Source organism: Polypterus senegalus, chromosome 10, assembly GCF_016835505.1.
Source record: "Polypterus senegalus isolate Bchr_013 chromosome 10, ASM1683550v1, whole genome shotgun sequence".
NCBI classification, from domain to species: domain Eukaryota; kingdom Metazoa; phylum Chordata; class Cladistia; order Polypteriformes; family Polypteridae; genus Polypterus; species Polypterus senegalus.
This window is the reverse complement of record NC_053163.1, coordinates 117607553-117627437: the sequence shown is the minus strand read 5'-3', so window position 1 is coordinate 117627437 and position 19885 is coordinate 117607553. Positions and strand designations below refer to the sequence as shown.

General features: G+C 37.1%; 1 protein-coding gene across 5 annotated transcripts in view; it reads right to left on the bottom strand.

Annotated features, from left to right (window-relative positions):
• The window catches only part of ubn2a (ubinuclein 2a), a 111389-nt gene that overhangs the window by 5740 nt on the left and 85764 nt on the right, over positions 1–19885 (bottom strand). For 3 of the 5 annotated variants that reach the window (XM_039766419.1, XM_039766420.1, XM_039766422.1), the window contains 2 exons: positions 7585–7828; positions 7011–7079 (listed from right to left, as the gene is read on the bottom strand). The exons of 1 other annotated variant lie outside the window; for it this stretch is intronic. In XM_039766419.1, the coding sequence (XP_039622353.1) occupies positions 7011–7079; positions 7585–7828 (313 nt within the window). The remainder of the gene's footprint in view (positions 1–7010; positions 7080–7584; positions 7829–19885) is intronic. One more of the 5 variants, XM_039766421.1, reaches the window with a different exon arrangement.

The window sequence follows — 19885 nt, the reverse complement described above, 5'->3', positions numbered from 1 at the left end:
CTGTGAACCATTTCAAAGAAATGTCACCCCCATCCTATTCTTCAGACCTGGCCCTGTGTGACCACTGCCAGATTGATAATCTAGGAGTAGCACTGTGGGATGCAATATACCAGTCAAGAAGACACTAAGTGCTATGGTTTTACAAGAAAAAAAAACAGAATCTGAGTGGCACAGAAATGCTTTGAATGATTACAGCATGTATTAATAATCAAGTGGATTAGGCCAAGTTTTACTGTTGTAGGTCAGGCTCACACTTCATATTATATGAATATACAGTACACACATTTATTTCATGAACTTGCATAATTCAATTCATAGTCACTTATAGCCACAGCCTATGCTGGAAAGCACTGGATACAAGGCATGAACCAATACTGATCATGGTGTTGGTTCATGGGGCATACACTCAAACATACACATAACTAATGCAGTGTCAATTTAGGTCTCAGCGTAAAATGGATTATCTGGACAGAAACAAATGAAGACAGGGAGAACATGTAAACATACACAAAAAAAAGTTGTGACACGCTGCTCAACTTGGGGTATGTGTGCACAAATCACATATTTTAATTGTGAAAGAGGCAGATAGATAAAAAAAAAAAAAAAAGTCCATGTTAACAAGACACCTTTGGGAATGTAAAAATACCCTTATTCCTTTAGATTGACTTGTGGGTATACTACAACATATACAAACAACCCTGAAATATGGCTTTTAGATTTGCAGCAATTAAGTTTTTGTTACATTATTCAGTTTTGTATTACTTAACAAAAAGTGTAAAACCACAGTTTTCTGTATGCTTGTCAAACTGTAGATCATTAATGTTTGTACCTGTTAACTTTATTTTTTTTACTGTCTTTGACAGAATTCCATTTTTTCATACAATGCGACAGTTTAAGGCTTCCAGTATTATCAAAAGTACAAGAAACAAAAATGATCTCTGTTGTAATTTGTTCGTTTATCCTGCAACGGTTTCAGCATTTGGTTACTGAATTGTAAAAAAAAAAATATTTTTCAGATTTCCTAGGTGAACAGTAAGCTCACCACACACATATATTCTTATTTTACACTTTCAAAGTTGACAGTTTTATTTTTTCAAGGAATTCTTAATTTGCTTAGTTTTTGAAATGCTGCTATGTCACTACTTGACCTGTGCTAATAATAATAGCAGAAACAGAGGTAAAAGTTGTTTTCATGTACATAATGCATTTCTAGAAGCACACTTACATTAAATACTGAACATCTGTTACAGCGACATCAGAAATCATTGGTTTAATAAGCAATATGCAAAACCTGCGGAGTTCACCGTGACCCTAAACTTGGAGGATATAAGTTTTTTAAGCAACACATGTAGGAATACACCTAACTTGGCAATTGAGAGTGCTTAATGATAAACTTCTAATATCCAACTATAAACCAATATTTGAAGCTACACATACAAATGGTGACATACAGACACTGACCAGATTAGCAATCAAGCCGGAGTTCATGACACTGAGCAATAATCCATTCTTATATAGAGACTTTATGTTCAAGTACTTTGCAAATAATCAAAGGAATAACATAGAAATAAAAGCAAAGATTAATGTTTGATATTTATCTGCATCCAGGGTTATTAATGTAAACACCAAATAAGAGGTAAAATCTGAAGGTCAAAATTTAGAATTGAATTCAAAACAAGCAGGACAAAAGAAGAAAGCCATGAACAAAACACAATTTTTGTACATGTAGGTGTATAAATATAAATGTTTCAATCGATCACAGTGATACACTGCAAGGACAATGATCATTCAATGGCTATTCATTTTTCAGCTCAGATCTAACAAAATTATTTTTTATTAACGACATGTCTTGTTTTAGTGTTTGTTAAAGGTAATATCACTGGTTTACACCAGTATCAATTAAACAAAGAAAAAAAAAATGTTTCTTTTGTACCCCAAACTGTAAGCGATCATTTGCACGGAGTTTAGATGTCATATCTTGTAGCAAAGGTATGCTGTTTGGCACAAGGGGTTCACTTTTTCTTAATATGCATATAATATACACAGACAGGAAAAAAAAATCACTCAACTAAATAATTTGACCCTGTGTACATATGACATATTCAAACATTTATGTTAAAAAAAAATTCTGATGTTACTTAAAAAAATTTTGTTTACCACTAGACACAGAAGCATCACATTTTTTTACAATAGATTTGAGTTTTAATGCTACAATACACACATCTTCTCCAGCCTACTGCAGTATTTTATTTATTTACTTTCATTTTTTTTCCTCCCTAACCTCTTAAACCTTCCTGTAACACCAAAGGCCACTCTTTGATTTTATTTACAATTTATAATTGTGCTTGTTTCTGCATGTGGGTTGTCAGAGGAATTTACTAAGTAAAACTAGGTTTCAAGGACATAAAGGTTGTGAAACAGTGACCTAAGCAATTCCCACGGGGGTGAGGGGATTGGGGGGGGCAATGTATAGTATATATCATCAACTAAAACAGAAATGTTTGGCATGCAGGTGGAAAACTAGCACAGTCAGAAACAGCGATTGAAGTTTAACTACTGTACTGGCAGATCTATCACACGTCAAACCAAACAAAACTCAAAACTCTCACAAATGCAATTGCACAATGGTATATAAAGATTTATTTCTTGAATTTTACACAGAATGACCAATAATAGACAACTGTACATCATTGGAATGCTCTGAACCACAGCTATTCAATGGTAATGAGCATTTCACTGTATGTGGTTCAGCAATAGTGGAATCTTTAATACAAGCAAATTCACACAGCTGTGACGCTCGGGATTGAGTCACTGCTTTTTGCAGATGATGTTGTCCTGTTTGCTTCATCAGGCCATGATCTTCAGCTCTCTTTGGATCGGTTCACAGACGAGTGTGAAGTGGCTGGGATGAGAATCAGCACCTCCAAATCCGAGACCATGGTCCTCAGCCGGAAAAGGGTGGAGTGCCCTCTCAGGGCTGGGGGAGAGATCATGCCCCAAGTGGAGGAGTTCAAGTATCTCGGGGTCTTGTTCACAAGTGAGGGAAGAATGGAGCGTGAGATCGACAGGGGGATTGGTGCGGTATCCGCAGTGATGCGGACTCTGCATCGGTCTGTTGTGGTGAAAAAAGAGCTGAGCCGTAAGGCGAAGCTCTCAATTTACCAGTCAATCTACGTTCCTACCCTCACCTATGCTCATGAGCTATGGGTAGTGACCGAAAGAACGAGATCGCGAATACAAGTGGCTGAAATGAGTTTCCTCCGCAGGGTGTCTGGGCCTTCCCTTGAAGATAGGGTGAGAAGCTAAGTCATCCGGGAGGGACTCAGAGTAGAGCTGCTGCTCCTCCGCATTGAGGAGTCAGATGAGGTGGCTAGGGCATCTGATCAGGATGCCTCCTCGACGCCTCCCTGGTGAGGTGTTCCAGGACACGCTGGAGGGACTGTGTCTCTCGGCTGGCCTGGGAACGCCTTGGGATTCTCCTGGAAGAGCTGAAAGTGGCCGGGGAGAGGGAAATCTGGGCTTCTCTGCTTAAGCTGCTGCCCCCGTGACCCGACCCCGGATAAGCGAAAGAGGATGGATGGATGGATGGATGTGACGCACTGTTAAACTGAGCATACAAATATGTGAATCACATATTTTACTAATGAAAGACAGCAGACAACGTGTAAAATAATTTAACTGAAAGAAGACAGCCTTGGGTAAAAATACCATTATTGTATTTGATTGACTGGTAAGGTTTATTCTAACATACACAAACAACTTTGAAATATGGCAGTGTCCTACCAACAGGACACCTCATGTGTAGATGGCTACCTTGGTCTACATGGGGGTGGGGTGCATACAATGTGCTGCTTAAAAAAGTAAACTAAAACCAGATTCCAGAATTCTAGTCTCCACTTGCATAAGCACCACTCTGTAGACTCTGCATGTTCTCTCTGTAGGATTTCCTTCCCAATTCAAAAGACACTTTGACTAACTTGACTGCTGACTTTAAAGTGGCCCCTTGTGCATGTGTTGCTACATCCCAAATTGCACAGGATTATGCAGGTTAATAAAGCACATTACACTAAAAGCACTGTTGAGCACATGCCATTGTCAGCTGGAGTATTTGCAGATGCTCTGCACAGTTAACAATTTGAAGTCAGCCTGTCAGCAATCAATATTTAGCTGGCATTCATGGTTGTCTATTGGGTTACATCTTAACTGTTGCTCCTATGTACCCCCTATAGACTTATGTGATTTAAAATAGTACAGATCTGAACACATCCCTAATAAGTTGATCAGAATGGAAATTATGACTATATTAAGCATCCTCCTCCTTCTGGCTGATCCTGTTAGGGGTTGCCACAGTGGATCACCTTGTTCCATATCTTCCTGTAATCTACATCTTGCTCTGTTATACCCATCACCTGCATGTACTCTCTTACCACATCCATAAACCTTCGCTTAGTCCTTCCTCTTTTCCTCTTGCCTGGCAGCTCTATCATCTAACATCCTTTTCCCAATATACCCACCATCTCTCCTCTGCACATGTCCAAACCAACATAATCACGCCTCTCTGACTTTGTCTCCCAACTGTTCAACCTGAGCTGACCCTCTAATGTACTCATTTCTATGCCCGTCCATTCTTGTCACACACAACACAAATCTAAGCATCTTTAACTCTGCCACCTCCAGCTCTGTCTCCTGCTTTCTGGTCAGTGCCACCGTCTCTAACACATATAACAAAGCTGGTCTCACTACCATCCTGTAGATCTTTCCTTTCACTCTTGCTGATAACCATAATCCTTACAAAGCCATATGTACAAAATGATTAAGGGCTTCCCTATGTCGGCTTCACTCTTAGAAGTTTAAGGTAATTGCATCCTGCCATTGGTATTTGATCAGTTTCTTTATTCCTATTGCAGATGTGTATGTGCGTCCCCAAAAAGGGATGTTCATTGCTAGTGCAAAAGATGCTTGAATCGTTTCCTTCAAAACTCAGTAGTTTGTTATGGAAAATGTAATACAATATAATTGCTTCACATGGTATGGAAAATATTACAACGCAGTACACAAAATATACATTTAACTGGAAAGTAGCTTAGCATAGTCACTTTAATGTTGCCCGAGTGAAAATATTAATTCCTCAACATTTTAACTTTTTTTTAAACCAGAAAACCTCCACATAAACATATTCTTATTAATAATAATTATAAAAATATTTGTTCTACATAATACAATGCATTCTTACAGACAGTCTTTTGCACAAGCAGGTGACATAAGTTTTAAGAGTGAATGTCCTTAATTTGTCTTTTAGCGCTCTACTCCATCTTGTGGATGGAAAAGAAACTGCAATGAAAGGTAAGAAAAGTGATGCCATAGGTCTTAAGACTATGGTAAATTATTCATGCCAAGATTAAATACATCCTAACAACTTAACTATGCTGAAATGCAAAAGACATCCAAGTAGACTTTAATTGTGGCACGGTTTTATTGTGCCATAATTAAAACCAGATCAACCATATCATCAATTGTTTTTCACTACTGCACACAATTTATCATGTCAGTTTAAAATATAATACAGAGGTGCCTTACATTTTAATTCATTTTCATAAATAGCATGTCATAACTAAAAGAAAAGCAAACTTGTTAATTTTCGATTTAAGACCACACTTTAATGGCACAATAACTAAAAGAAATCCAATGACCAATCAGCATAAAAAGGTGGGGCAATGGGCATCAACAGCTGCCATAGTGAAAAGGAATCAATCCGTTGGGTGATACTCTTAATTATGATATGATAAAACAGTGCCAAAATTAAAATAGCTCACTTGCATATGTATTACATTTCACTTCAGTTAACATGCTGGATTGCATTTAATTTTGGCATGAATAATCTTCAATACAAGTCAAGCTTTCAATCTGCCCTCATATCGCAAGTTCCCATGTAGTCAATACTATATGCTTTATACAGTAATACACTAGCAAGGTTATCAGATATTACCTGGAGTGGGCAAATTTCAAAACAAAACAGTTTATGGTGTTCCCCTGTGCAAACCGAGAATCTGAGCAAAATTTGGTTAAAATGTTTATTTAGATTTGCTAACCAGACATACAAGAGCAAACGGATTTGATGTTGCCCAGGGTGGGGGCACCAATAAAATTTTGGAATCAATATAGTCTTCCACTGTACAACTGGAGAATCCATGCATAACAGGTCAAATGTAGGATTCACACACCAACTCATTCAGCCTTATATATTAGATTAAGTGGCCTTGAATGATAAAGTACTTTGTGCAATTCTGGCCTTGAAATGGGAAACTGACCAAAACACCTTTAAATAAAAGATGTAAAGTACTACAAATCTTCTGATAGATAACATGTGGAAAAAAACTAAAGCAGATTCTTCTTTTCAAGTCAAACCGTAGTTAAGAACTTGTGAATGATCAAAACAGAAGAATTTCCAAAACATTTTGCAAATATAAAGTAATGAGCTGAATTTTCTAAAAGGCTTGTTTTTGCAAAAACATTGCTTATATTAAAGACATCTGAATATAAAACCATTAAGTGGTGTTGTAAGTCTTTATTGTGCTTGCATGTACTATAACTGAAGATCAAGGAGCAAAAAACACTTCATGTAGCACAATAATGAAATATAGCTTACATTTTTTTTTATCATTTCTTGTGATCCAATTTTCTATTAATTATGATAGTCTTATTGTCCAAAATACACTGACTATTTATTAAAATATAATAAATTTGGACCACAGTTTGTTTATAACAATCCAGGATAAATAATTTGTAGCTATTGTTGCTTGTACACTATAGTATTTATGGAAAATATAAATACTGTATAAAAGAAAAAGTTGTACTCTGTGTCTTGCTTTTGTAATGGCCCAAAAGGTGATCAGGGGTGGATAAACACAAGCTGATACTTATCAAGTATTGATGTTTAGTTCCACAATCACACATGCACACCCTAATTCTAGGTCACCAAAAACAGAGCAGATGGATATTTGGAGCGTTACCTGAGAAAGCATGCTGTAGGTGTGCAGGCAAAGCATGCTGGGCACCCGTCTGAAGACCTTTCAGGAGATCTAGAGAGCAAGACAGAGATGAAGAGACAAAGAATAAACTGAAACTTAAGAGAAAGCATGAGAACCATACAGGCTGCAAAGACAAAGCCAGTTTTTTGTTTTTAACTTAATGCAGGCGCTGGAACATAAGCAAGCAAGAATGATATAAAACAGACTTTCCACCACACTAAAACACCACAGACAGTGCAAAGTCAACTCCATGCATCAGAACGTTCCACAAGCCTAATTATTTCAAAAGACACTGAGAAAACACAAAGACAATATCAACACCCAAATCACTCTGAGCAAAAATTTCAAAATGCTTCTGTCCTTAGTAACACATAGAACTGAGGTGAAAGACACAGAGCTTTACCCATGTTACCATGAGCTTAAGAAAGCAAGCAAGCAAAATTACATGACTCCGTAACTTATTTTGAATGAGGGTGTAGGAGAACTTTATAAATATCAAATTTATGTTGTGTCCAGTTCAAATAGGCATATGAAGACTTAAGAGGGCTTTACTCACTCTCTGTTAGGGTGTGGGGGAAGCCCACTGAGGTAGTCGTCGTCACTCCAGTAGCTGCTGCATTATTTGATGCATTAGGGAAAGTAAGCAGGTCCAGAGGGAACTGGAAAGGCAGAGACACAGGAACCAGACCCCCAAGTATGCCAAAGGGGTTCAGGGTAGCAGCCTGATTAGGCACTGACAGTGGGGGTGTCATGAGGGTTAGAGGGGGCGAACTGCCTAAAAGTCCTGCCCCTGTGGTCACCTGATTAATTGAGAGAAAAAGAAAGAAAGAAAAAAAAAAACAAAACAAAGCGGGACATATAGTTACAGGTTCTACAGCCATATTAAAATAGTAGAAACAAATATCTGAGATTAAAGCTAAAACCCAGTGTAAATTGTAGGAAGCTAAATTTAACAGAAATGACAAAATGAAAATGAACATGGAAAGTAAAAGAAAAAAGTAAATTGATGGATGTGATTAATTTTAGCTCAATAAACTGTTTAATTTTTAAAACTGATTTCCTCATTCACTAAAATAAAAATATTTCTCTTATTTAATAAACTAAACACAATTTAAACAAAATACAAAAGACAGCTACTGAAATAAGTGATTTATTTGGACCTAGCTAGGCAAATGAATAAACATCAAGATTTGCTGCATGGGCTTAAATATTCCAGACTCGGATGAACAACAATGTTACTGCACCAAAACAGAAACCATCAAAACAGTTTTCGTCTTTTATAAAGACCACATGAAAACCTAAGTGTATTTATTAGTTTGCTTTTGGTGCCTGTGAGATAATTCAGTTCAGAACAATGCAAATGGAAATGGGAACAAATAAAATGTTTTTTGAGACCTGTTTGCAGACGATATTAATGTTAAATTAATACAATTATAAATACTTTCAAAGCATTTAATCTGATTAGCTACAATTGTCCTTTTCATTTTCTGAACCACTCTATGTTGTTGCTGTTTGCTTCTGGTAAATTTGATAGTGACCGTATTATTCAAGTACGATTTTGTTTGCACAATCTGTGATATATGCTTTATAAATTGATGCTCAGCACATTTTTTTTAGGGTACTTGTATCAACAAAGGCATCAAAATGAATAAACTGAAGCAATTATTAGTTCATAATGTACAGTTCTAAAGAAAACGATTACAAGTTAATCTGTCACTATTATTGTTATTGCTATTTTTCAACAAGCATACCTCTAGTACAGGTCAGGGACAAACAATCCCATGTTTCAGTGAAGCCTAGATATAAAAGTACATGATAGTCAAAAGAAAAAAAAAAAAATGTGTTTTTTTCTGTAGTCCTACAGTAGTTACTTAAACATTAGTGAGGCAGCATAATTAAAATTTTTGGCTAAAACCAAATTTTAGAAAAACAATGATCCGAATACTTTTTCTCCCTTTTATTTTTGTAATTGAAGTCAGTCTATTCAAAGAGTATATATTTTAATACTGAACTGAAAATGCATAATGAATATGAACAGTAACCAAACTCACATTAACTGCTCGCTTCAGGTCCTTCCACAACATTTCTATTGAATTAAGGTCAGGACTTTGACTTGGCCATTCCAAAACAATATCTTTATTATTCTTTAACCATTCTTTGGTAGAACAACTTGTGTGCTTAGGGTCATTGTCCTGCTGCATGAACCACCTTCTCTTGAGATTCAGTTCATGGACAGATGTCCTGTCATTTTCCTTTAGAATTCTCTGATATAATTCAGAATTCATTGTTCCATCAATGAAGGCAAGCCGACCTGGCCCAGATGCAGGAAAACAGGCCCAAGCCATGATACTACCACCAACATGTTTCACAGATGGGATAAGGTTCTTATGCTGGAATGCAGTGTTTTTCTTTCTCCAAACAACGCTTTTCATTTAAACCAAAAAGTTCTATTTTGGGCTCATCCGTCCACAAAACATTCTTCCAATAGCCTTCTGGTTTGTCCACATGATCTTTAGCAAACTGCAGACGAGCAGCAATTTTATTTTGGAGAGCAGTGGCTTTCTCCTTGCAACCCTGCCATGCACACCATGGTTGTTCAGTGTTCTCCTGATGGTGGACTCATGAACATGAACATTAGTCAATGTGAGAGAGGCCCTCAGTTGCTTAGAAGTTACCCTGGGGTCCTTTGTGACCTCACCAACTATTACACGCCTTGCTCTTGGAGTGATCTTTGTTGGTCGACCACTCCTGGGGAGGGTAACAATGGTCTTGAATTTCCTCCATTTGTACACAATCTGACTGTGGATTGGTGGAGTCCAAACTCTTTAGAGATGGTTTTGTAACCTTTTCCAGCCTGATGAGTATCAACAAGTCTTTTTCTGAGGTCCTCAGAAACCTCCTTTGTTCGTGCCATAATACACTTCCACAAACATGTGTTGTGAAGAGCAGACTTTGATAGATCCTTGTTCTTTAAACAACACAGGGTGCCCACTCACACCTGGTCGTTATCCCATTGATTGAAAACACCTGACTCTAATTTCACCTTCAAACTAACTGCTAATCCTAGAGGTTCACATATTTTTACCACTCACAAATATGTAATATTCGATCATTTTCCTCAATAAATAAAGGACCAAGTATAATATTTTTGCCTCATTTGTTTAACTGGTTTCTCTTTATCTGCTTTTATGACTTGAGTGAAACTCTGATGTTTTAGGTTTATGCAGAAATATAGAAAATTCTAAAGGGTTCACAAACTTTCAAGCACCACTGTACAAAGTCTATCAACTAATGTACATTTTCCCTTCCAATAGAAGAAAAAAAAAACAGCATAAAGACGCTAGTTGAAGTAGTACCAAGAGCATGAATAACTTATTTTGGCTAGAATGACTGCACTTTCAGTTTGCTAATTTGTAAATTTGAAGATTGCCCAGCCATTAAAACTTTTTTTCTTGAACAAACTACTCAGCAATGTAGTTAAAAAAAGAAACCCTGACAACCTGTAACAAGTATCTTGTGAGTTATTGGGACAGCTTAGCTATTAGCTAAACAAGCGAGCGGGACGAACTGAATGTTCTCCTCTTATTTACCACATGTCTTATGTTCTTATATCCTAAATTGCTTGTGCACTTCCAATTATTTATAATTTTAAAAACTGTAAATAATGTATAACCTGAATTCAACAGATCCAAATTGCTTATTAACCTAGACTTGTTTAAATAGTGTTCCTTTGTGTCCTAATTCAAACTGTGCTTTTCTTCTCCTTTCCTTTTTCTTGTAGTATGTGTCTACTGTTCCTTCTTATAAACAGCACAGTGTAGTCCTTTAAAAATGGCTACTATGCCCAACAGTGCATTGCAGTGTGACACATGGTTCGCTCTCTCTGCAAGAAGGGAGATTGCTGGAAAATGTCATCCATAACTAATGCAGAACAGCAAAGGAAATGGCATCACATATTCGGCCAAAAAAAAAAAAACAACAGATACCACAGCTATATACTCTCAGTGCAGAGGAATTGGATAAACCTGTGACACTCTCAGAATTACTACACACTATAAACTCACTTCAGAGTGGAAAAGCAGCAGGCCCTGAAGGCCACCCTGCTGAATTTTATAAAAAAAAAAATCCATTAAGTTAGCTTCCTTTTTATTAGGAAATTTTTGCAGAAGCCACCTCAAAGTTTTTACCAAGTATTAATCGCCATCTTTAAGAAAAATAAGGACTTATTACAATTTTACAATCTCACTTCTGAATAATGATGTTAAGATACTCCCCAAAGTTCAAGCTAGAAGGACTGATAAAATGCTTCCTTCGGCAAGACCAAACAGAGTTAATTAAAGGCAGACACTTTGCTTCCAATCTTCCAATGCTTCTTTAATACAATATATTCACCCATAAACATGTAACATTCCAGAGATTTTATTATCTTTGGATGCAGGAAAAGCATTTGATATGGTTGAATGTGACTACCCATTCACAACATTGCACCAATTTAAGTTTGGCCACGAACATACATGCATGGATCAAACTAGTGTATACCAGTCCAGAAGCTTCAATTTGTATTAACATTATTTCAGACTACTTCAAACTACAACATGGTTTGAGACAAAGATGCCCCCTGTCACCACTGCTATTTGCGATTGCCATTGAGCAATAAGCTGATCACTTTCAAAATGCATCTGGAATAAAAGGGGAATATCAGAGAAGAACTTGAACAGAAAATACCACTATATGCAGACAATATGGCATTATACATATCAGATCCACAAATCCGTGCCTGCAATCCTAACAGCACTAGTAGAATTTCAAGAGATATCTGGACTCAAAATTAATTTGAATAAAAGTGTGCCTTTTGCAGTAAACTCTATAGCACACACCACCTTCCCTTTCATCATTGCAGATCAGTTTAAATGCCATGGGGTAAACATCAAAAGTAAATATATGGCTCTTTTTCACCAAACATTTGCTGTCTGCATGGACAAAACTTAAACAAGCTGTGCATAGATGGTCTACATTCAATTACACCCTAAATTTACCTTCCCATTAATACAATTTTTCTACTATTTCCAAATTAGAAACTTTGCTAAACAAAATCTGCCCAATTTCTCACCTCCCACCTATTTCTATTGTAGTAGAAATATTGATCAGTCTTGATGACTCAGGCAGCATGTCTATAATATAGAAAAACATTTTAAAGTTACTTTCTTTCAAAAATCCCAGAATACAGTGGGAAAAGGATCTCTTACTCATCATTTCAGAAAAGGAAATGGAAGGCAGCCATGCACAGAATTCACTCTAGCTCCATATGCACAAAGCATATAATCATACAACTTAAAATCTTTTATCAAGCACATCTATCTCATTTAAAATTCTACAAAATTTTTCCAGGGCAAGATCCAACCTGCAAACATTGCAATCAAGCTGTAGCCACATTAGGCCATATCTTTTAGGTGTACACCAAATTAACATCATTATGGACCAAAATCTTTAAATGTCTATTAGACAGACTTGGTGTCACAATCACTTCAAATCTATAATCAGCTGTGTTTGGTATACTCCCGGATGGGAATAAAGTGAAGAAGGACAAACTGTAATTGTTTTTACTTCACTAGTAGCACATAGACTCAACTTGCTCAACTGGAAGAATCCTAGTCCAATAATAATAATACCCCTTTACAGGCCCTACGCACTAGTCATTTCCCTGATCTGCCGCTTGCAACAAATCATGTTTTGCTTTTGGATAAACACGAATATCAACTCTGTCTTTGATATCTCCATCTTTCAAAACTATTATTGCTGACAATTCATCACGTTAGTTTATTATATACTTCTTGTCCGTGTTGCTCAGATAAATGTCATGTAAAGTGCGATAATTTTGAATGTATGGATTTGTATCCATTATTTGCTGTTGAATTTCTAATATGTCCGATCATTTAATATTTTCGATTCTTTGTTGCATTGCTTCTCCATGATCGTAAATATAAACCTGACCGTATTTTGGTTTCTTTGAAATTAAACTTGTAGTAGCTGTCATATCACCTATGTCCACATATTTGATCTCTTTTCACTGTTCTCTTATTTCACCAAGTAATAATTTCCGTTTGTTTGCACTAATGCAATCTTTACTATCAGTATTTTTGAGATTTTGAATTTTTTTGAATTTTAGTACTTGCAAAATCATTGGCGCTATACACATGCAGAGCAGGTTACAGATTATGAAACATTCTATTTTGTCTTCTCTTCTTCTACTGATTTTCTTTCATTTCCAGCCCCGTTTGGACCCGTTAGGTTTACAATTCATATCTTCGCACAAAGTCTCGTCTTGTGGTACGTGAAATTCTCTCTCTGAAAATCTTTCATCTCGTCTTTCTGAAAAAGTCTCATCCCAAGTTTTTTTTATTTAATAGAAGGATTTAAAATTAGAAAAAAACTAATTTTCACTTAGAGGATATGTTCAAAACATTTTTAAAACATGGGAGGATCTAATTAATAACATTTTAGAATAAGTTTTTATATTGGGGAAAATAATTCTCTTCAATCTTTTCTACTCTTAAAAGTTTTACTCTAGGTGTTGGCCTTGCTCTCTTTCTCTTTGGTGTGGGTTGAACTGAGTTTACTTTTGTTAAATTTTACTTGTTTTTATGGAATGTGATTTGCTTTTAATAAATTTAATAAAAATAATTAAAAGCCTTTTCTTTTTATTATTTGAGGCAAAATGTTTGCTGTTTTTAAGACATTTTTAGTGGCTGACAATTCAAATACCTTGTATGCATCCTTTACTTTGGCTTTGTGAAGGCTCTTAATGAATGCTGAATACTACAGGTAATGTTAATGGAACCATTTTGTAAAAAAAAAAATAAAATTAAGGGCTTGGCAACTTGTGTAAAAATAATGTTGTGCCAGAAACTAGATACCCTTCATTGAAAAAATGCTATAAATTATCTCTTTTAATTTAATTTACACACAATCAAGACAAGCAAAGGGTAATCTTTCATAAATCAGGCTAACCTTTCTTTAGTTTCTATAAACCTGTTAGATTACCAATAACTTCTAGAGCAACTCACTACTGCAAATTAAGTCAGACTTGTGCACAGCTAATACAACCACTGAATCTGAGATACTAAATACAGACAATTTTGAGTTCAGAATGTGTAATCACTTGATCTATTTGTGCTGCGTAGCTGATCAATGCTACCATATTGAAAACATGGTTAAGTTGTATTGATTGTCCTAGTATGTAGTTCCAAACACTCAATACATCTAACAACAAAAACAATCAAGTGTGAAAACCTAAAACAAAAACTCAAAATGTAAAGCATGTCTATAATAAACTACATGTGCCATAATTGTAACAACTATAGGGAAGAGGAAATTACTCCTCTATCATGGAATAAACGCTGGATATAAAACAACCTTTAGATGTCCTTATTCTTCAAACAGACAAGTTCTGACACATACAGTCATGTGAAAACATTAGGACACCCTTTGAAAGCATGTGGTTTTTTGTAACATTTTTAATAAATGGTTATTTCATCTCCGTTTCAACAATACAGAGAGATTAAAGTAATCCAACTAAACAAAGAAAACTGAAGAAAAGTCTTTTCAAGATCTTCTGTAAATGTCATTCTACAAAAATGCCTATTCTAACTGAGGAAAAAGATAGGACACCCTTGCCCCTAATAGCGAGTGTTACCTCCTTTGGCTGAAATAACTGCAGTGAGACGGTTCTTGTAGCCATCTACCAGTCTTCGACATCGGTCTGAGGAAATTTTACCCCACTCCTCAATGCAGAACTTTTTCAGCTGTGAGATGTTTGAGGGTTTCTTGCACGCATACAGCCCTTTTCAAGTCACCCACAGCATCTCAATGGGATTCAAATCTGGACTTTGACTTGGCCATTCCAGGACTCTCCATTTCTTCTTTTCAGCCAATCTTTGGTTGATTTACTAGTATGTTTTGGGTCATTGTCATGTTGCATGGTCCAGTTCCGCTTCAGCTTTAATTTTCTAACTGATGGTCTCACATGTTCTTCAAGCACCTTCTGATACACAGTAGAATTCATCGTGGATTCTATGATGGTGAGCTGACCAGGTCCTGCTGCAGCAAAGCAGCCCCAAACCATGACACTTCCACCTCCATGCTTCACAGTTGGTATGAGGTTCTTTTCTTGGAATGCTGTGTTTGGTTTACGCCAAACATGTCCTCTGCTGTTGTGTCCAAATAATTCAATTTTGGACTCATCTGTCCAAAGAACATTATTCCAGAAGTCCTGGTCTTTGTCAACTTTATCTCTGGCAAATGTCAGTCTGGCCTCGATGTTTCTCTTGGAAAGCAAAGGTTTCCTCCTTGCACACCTCCCATGCAAGTTAAACTTGTACAGTCTCTTTCTGATTGTAGAGGCATGTACTTCTACATCAACAGTAGCCAGAGCCTGCTGTAGTTCTCGAGATGACACTTTAGGGTTTTGGAGACCTCTTTTAGCATCTTGCGGTCTGCTCTTGGGGTGAACTTGCTGGGGCGACCAGTCCTGGGCATGTTGGCAGTTGTTTTGAAAGCCCTCCACTTGTAGACTATCTTCCGGACAGTGGAATGGCTGATTTCAAAATCTTTTGAGATCTTTTTAAATCCCTTCCCAGACTCATAGGCTGCTACAATCTTTTTTCTGAAGTCCTCTGACAGCTCTTTTGTTCTCACCATGGTGCTCACTCTCACTTCAACAGTCAGGAGCACACCAAACTAAATGTCTGAGGTTTAAATAGGGCAAGCCTCATTCAACATGCAGAGTAACGATCTACTAATTATGTGCACCTGGTGTGATATACCTGTGTGAGATCTGAGCCAATTTAAGAGGGAATACATGTGAGGGTGTCCTATCTTTTTCCTCAGTTAGAATAGGCATTTTTGTAGAATGACATTTACAGAAGATCTTGAAAAGACTTTTCTTCAGTTTTCTTTGTTTAGTTGGATTACTTTAATCTCTCTGTATTGTTGAAACGGAGATGAAATAACCATTTATTAAAAATGTTACAAAAAACCACATGCTTTCAAAGGGTGTCCTAATGTTTTCACATGACTGTAAGTAAGCTGGCTTGCCATGCCATCAATGGCAGGCTAACAGCACAAAAGCAAGAAACAAGGAAAAAATCAAATATGATAAAAACAGACAGTGAACTAACTCTCATGGGCAGGTTTACAAACAAAAACAAACTGGGAGAATTTGTTAACACTGGAAAATCGGCAACCTGATTCATTCAAAACATTAAATTGTATTACATTGTTGAAAAAAAACTAATACATTAACAAAATTAATTCTACAAGTACAGACAAAGTAAAAAGTATGTGAACCCTTTGGAATTATCTGGATTACTGCATGAATTGGTCATAAAAAGTGATCTGATCTTCATCTAAGTCACAGGTACTGATATACACAATGAGCTTACTTTTTAAGCTAGTGGAAAAAGTAAGTGAACCTTGGGATTTAATAACTGGTTGACCCTCCTTTGGCATCAATGACCTCAACCAGGTGCTTCCTGTAACTGCAGATCAGACCTGCAATAATTATAGCCCATTCTTCACTGCAGAACTGCCTTAAGTCTTCCATATGTCTTCTGTGTATGGCTCTCCTCAAGTCATTCCACAGCCTCTCAATAGGACTGAGATCTGGGCTCTGACTGGGCCACTCCAAAAGGCGGAGTCTGTTCTGCTGAAGCCAGTGTGCTGTGGATTTGCTGCAATGTTTGGGGTCATTGTCCTGTTGCATCACCCAGCCTCTTCTGAGCTTAAGTTGACAGACAGACACCCTCATATTATCCTGGGGAATTTATTGATAAACTTGTGAAATCATTTTCCCCTCAATGATGGCAAGCTGTCCAGGCCCTGATGCAGCAAAGCAGGCCCAAATCATGATGTTCCCTCCACCATACTTTACTGTAGGGATGATGTTTTCATGTTGATGTGCAGTGCCCTTTTTACGCCAAATGAAGTTCTGCTTGTTCCTCCCAAATAGTTCAACTTTGGTTTCTTCACTCCACAAAACATTTTCCCAGTACTGTTGTGGAGTGTCCAGGTGCTCTCTCTCAACCTTCAGGCATTCAGGAATGTTCTTTTTTGATAGCAGTGGCTTCCTTCTTAGTGTCCTGCAATGGACTCCTTTCTTGTACAGTGTTTTGCGTATAGTTGACTAAACAGAGATGTTAGCCAGCTCTAATGACTTCAAGTCCTTTACTGTCACTCTAGGGTTCTTCTTTACCTCATTGCTAACTTTGCGCTGTGCTCTTGGCAGGGCGCCCACTTCTAGGCAGAGTAGCCACGATACCAAATTGTCTCCATTTATAGACAACTTGCCTAACAGCAGACTGATGAATATCTAAAACCTTTGAGATGACTTTGTAACCCTTTCCGGCCTTATGTAGATTAACAATTCTCGATCATAGCTCTTCAGACCGCTCTTTTGTGCGAGGCATGATTCCCATCAAGAAATGCCTCTTGTCAAAAGCTCAAACTTTATAGTGTTTTTTATCAAAGTAATTCTAGGCCACACCTCTGAACTTGTTTCATTAAATGGACTCCAGGTGTGCTAAATTCTGACTGCAATGAGCTTTTTAAAAAGTCATTAGCTTAGGGTTCACTTACTTTTTCTAACCTTCAGTTTCACAGTTTGAATGATTTATTCAGTATGATCAAAATTCTCTGAAAATCTGTCTCTCTTTAGTTATAGGAGACTGTGTTTGTTCATTATTGTGACTGACATGAAGATACAACCATGTTTTATATGGGAATTAGACATAAATATAGATAATTCCTAGGGGATCACATACTTTTTACTTTGCCTGTATATTATTAGTTTAAATTAAATAAGAAAATATGAAGTCTCTGGCTTGAGAACTATAAATTAAAGCCTAAAGTGGGTGGAAAGCATACACAAACAAATAAATAAAGGCACATATATAAACCAATCAAATGCTCTGCACAGTACCAAGCAGTTTTAACAAAAATGAAAATATTACACAAAGGTTCAGATTTTATGTTCTGCTAGTGGAAAATCACAGAAAAAATAATGCAATAAAAATAACATTTCACCTATGGCTTTTAGATTAATTTCTTCTGTTATCAACAATAATATCTGAACAAATGACTGCTGTATTATGCCACAAATAAGATTTGTTTAGCTTAATTTTCTAATTCCTCCTTTAATATCGGCTGTGTATAGTATACTATCTAGCAATAATAAAGGCACAGACAGTATCTTAATACTTTAACAGTATCTTCAGATGAGTACATCAGTAGATAATCTCAGGCAGTTTTGACAAGGAAGCCATTCAATCATAATTTAACATAATGAATGGTAATCAGCTATGGATAAAATATACTGATCAACAATTTGAGTTAAACCATGTCTAATTCCTAATTGTACATCATACACATTTATCTTGACTTAGATTTTTCAAAAAGTACCAGAATTATGACTGTAACTGTGAAATTTAGCATTATGCATCTTTCTCCTTGGTTCACATGCTATAAGAATGTTTAAGGCCAAACTTTACTTGAAAAAATTTTCTCATATCTTTTAAATTGTTTAAGACACACAATCTTTTAACCACTTACAGCACTACCTGGAGTGATATCCACTTTATAAGATACATGCATCTAATAGCAATCTGGTCCACATTTACCATCAGACATGCCCAAAAATCATTATGGTATGGATCCACAAATTAATTAAGCTAATGGAAGGCTGTCCCATAATGATTTCAATGTGATGTAAAATCTCTGCAAAAATCTGAAAAAGTTATGTCCATCTCCATCTATGCCATTCATTAACAATTTCACTTTGATCAAATTACCACAACAAAATGGACCGAGAGTTAATACTTTTTACACCCATGGAACTGCTGTGTGTGAATAGCAGGGTTGCTATTCCCGATACCCTCATGACATTCAAGCTGGCACTATCGTGTTGTATTCAAGTCAAGTCACTTGCTACACAGCGAAACAACTCGGGATCCCGGTTGGCAACCCCCCAGGCAGACACGCGGTCCAGTCCTACCCTCCGGAAATGACCCTCCATCTGCCACAGCCAGGTGTTACATGGGCAACCCCTTGGATCCCCAACAATGAGGATCTTATGAGCCGGATCACCCTCGGGAAAACACGCCACATGGCCGTAGTGCCGTAACTGACGCTCCGTCACAATGCAGGTAATGTGCTTCATTCAGGACTCCATGAGCAATCGCTCATTCAACACAAAGTCAAACCAACAGTACCCAAGGATTTTCCAGAGAGACACAGTACCAAACGAGTCCAGTCTTCGTCTAATGTCACTGGATAGCGTCCATGTCTCACAACCATATAGCAAGACAGGAAGCACCAGGACTCTAAAGACTTGGACCTTCGTCCTTTTGCATAGATATTGGAAGGCCAACACACCCCATTCCAGCGACCACATGCCCAGACACTCAGACTCCTCACTCAGTCTCTCGAGCGCCCTGATCACAGCCTCCATTGACTCCGCGAAGATCACAACATAGTCAGCAATTTCAAGATCCGTGAATCTTTCTTCACCAACAGATGCCCCACAGCCACTGGACACAGACACGACCTTGCCCAACACACAGTCCACACAAGCATTGAACAGAGTAGGAGCAAGAACACACCCCTGACGAACCCCAGAATCAACTTGGAAAAATGCAGAGGTCCTGCCTCCACTCTGCACAGAACTCACAGTACCAGTGTACAGGCCAATATTGTATTTAAAGCCAATTAAATCATTAGTTATGCCATTCTCCTGAATTATATACAAAAAAGACACTGGTATTGTATCTGCTTACCACTTTTAAATACTACTGATACTGACTGAG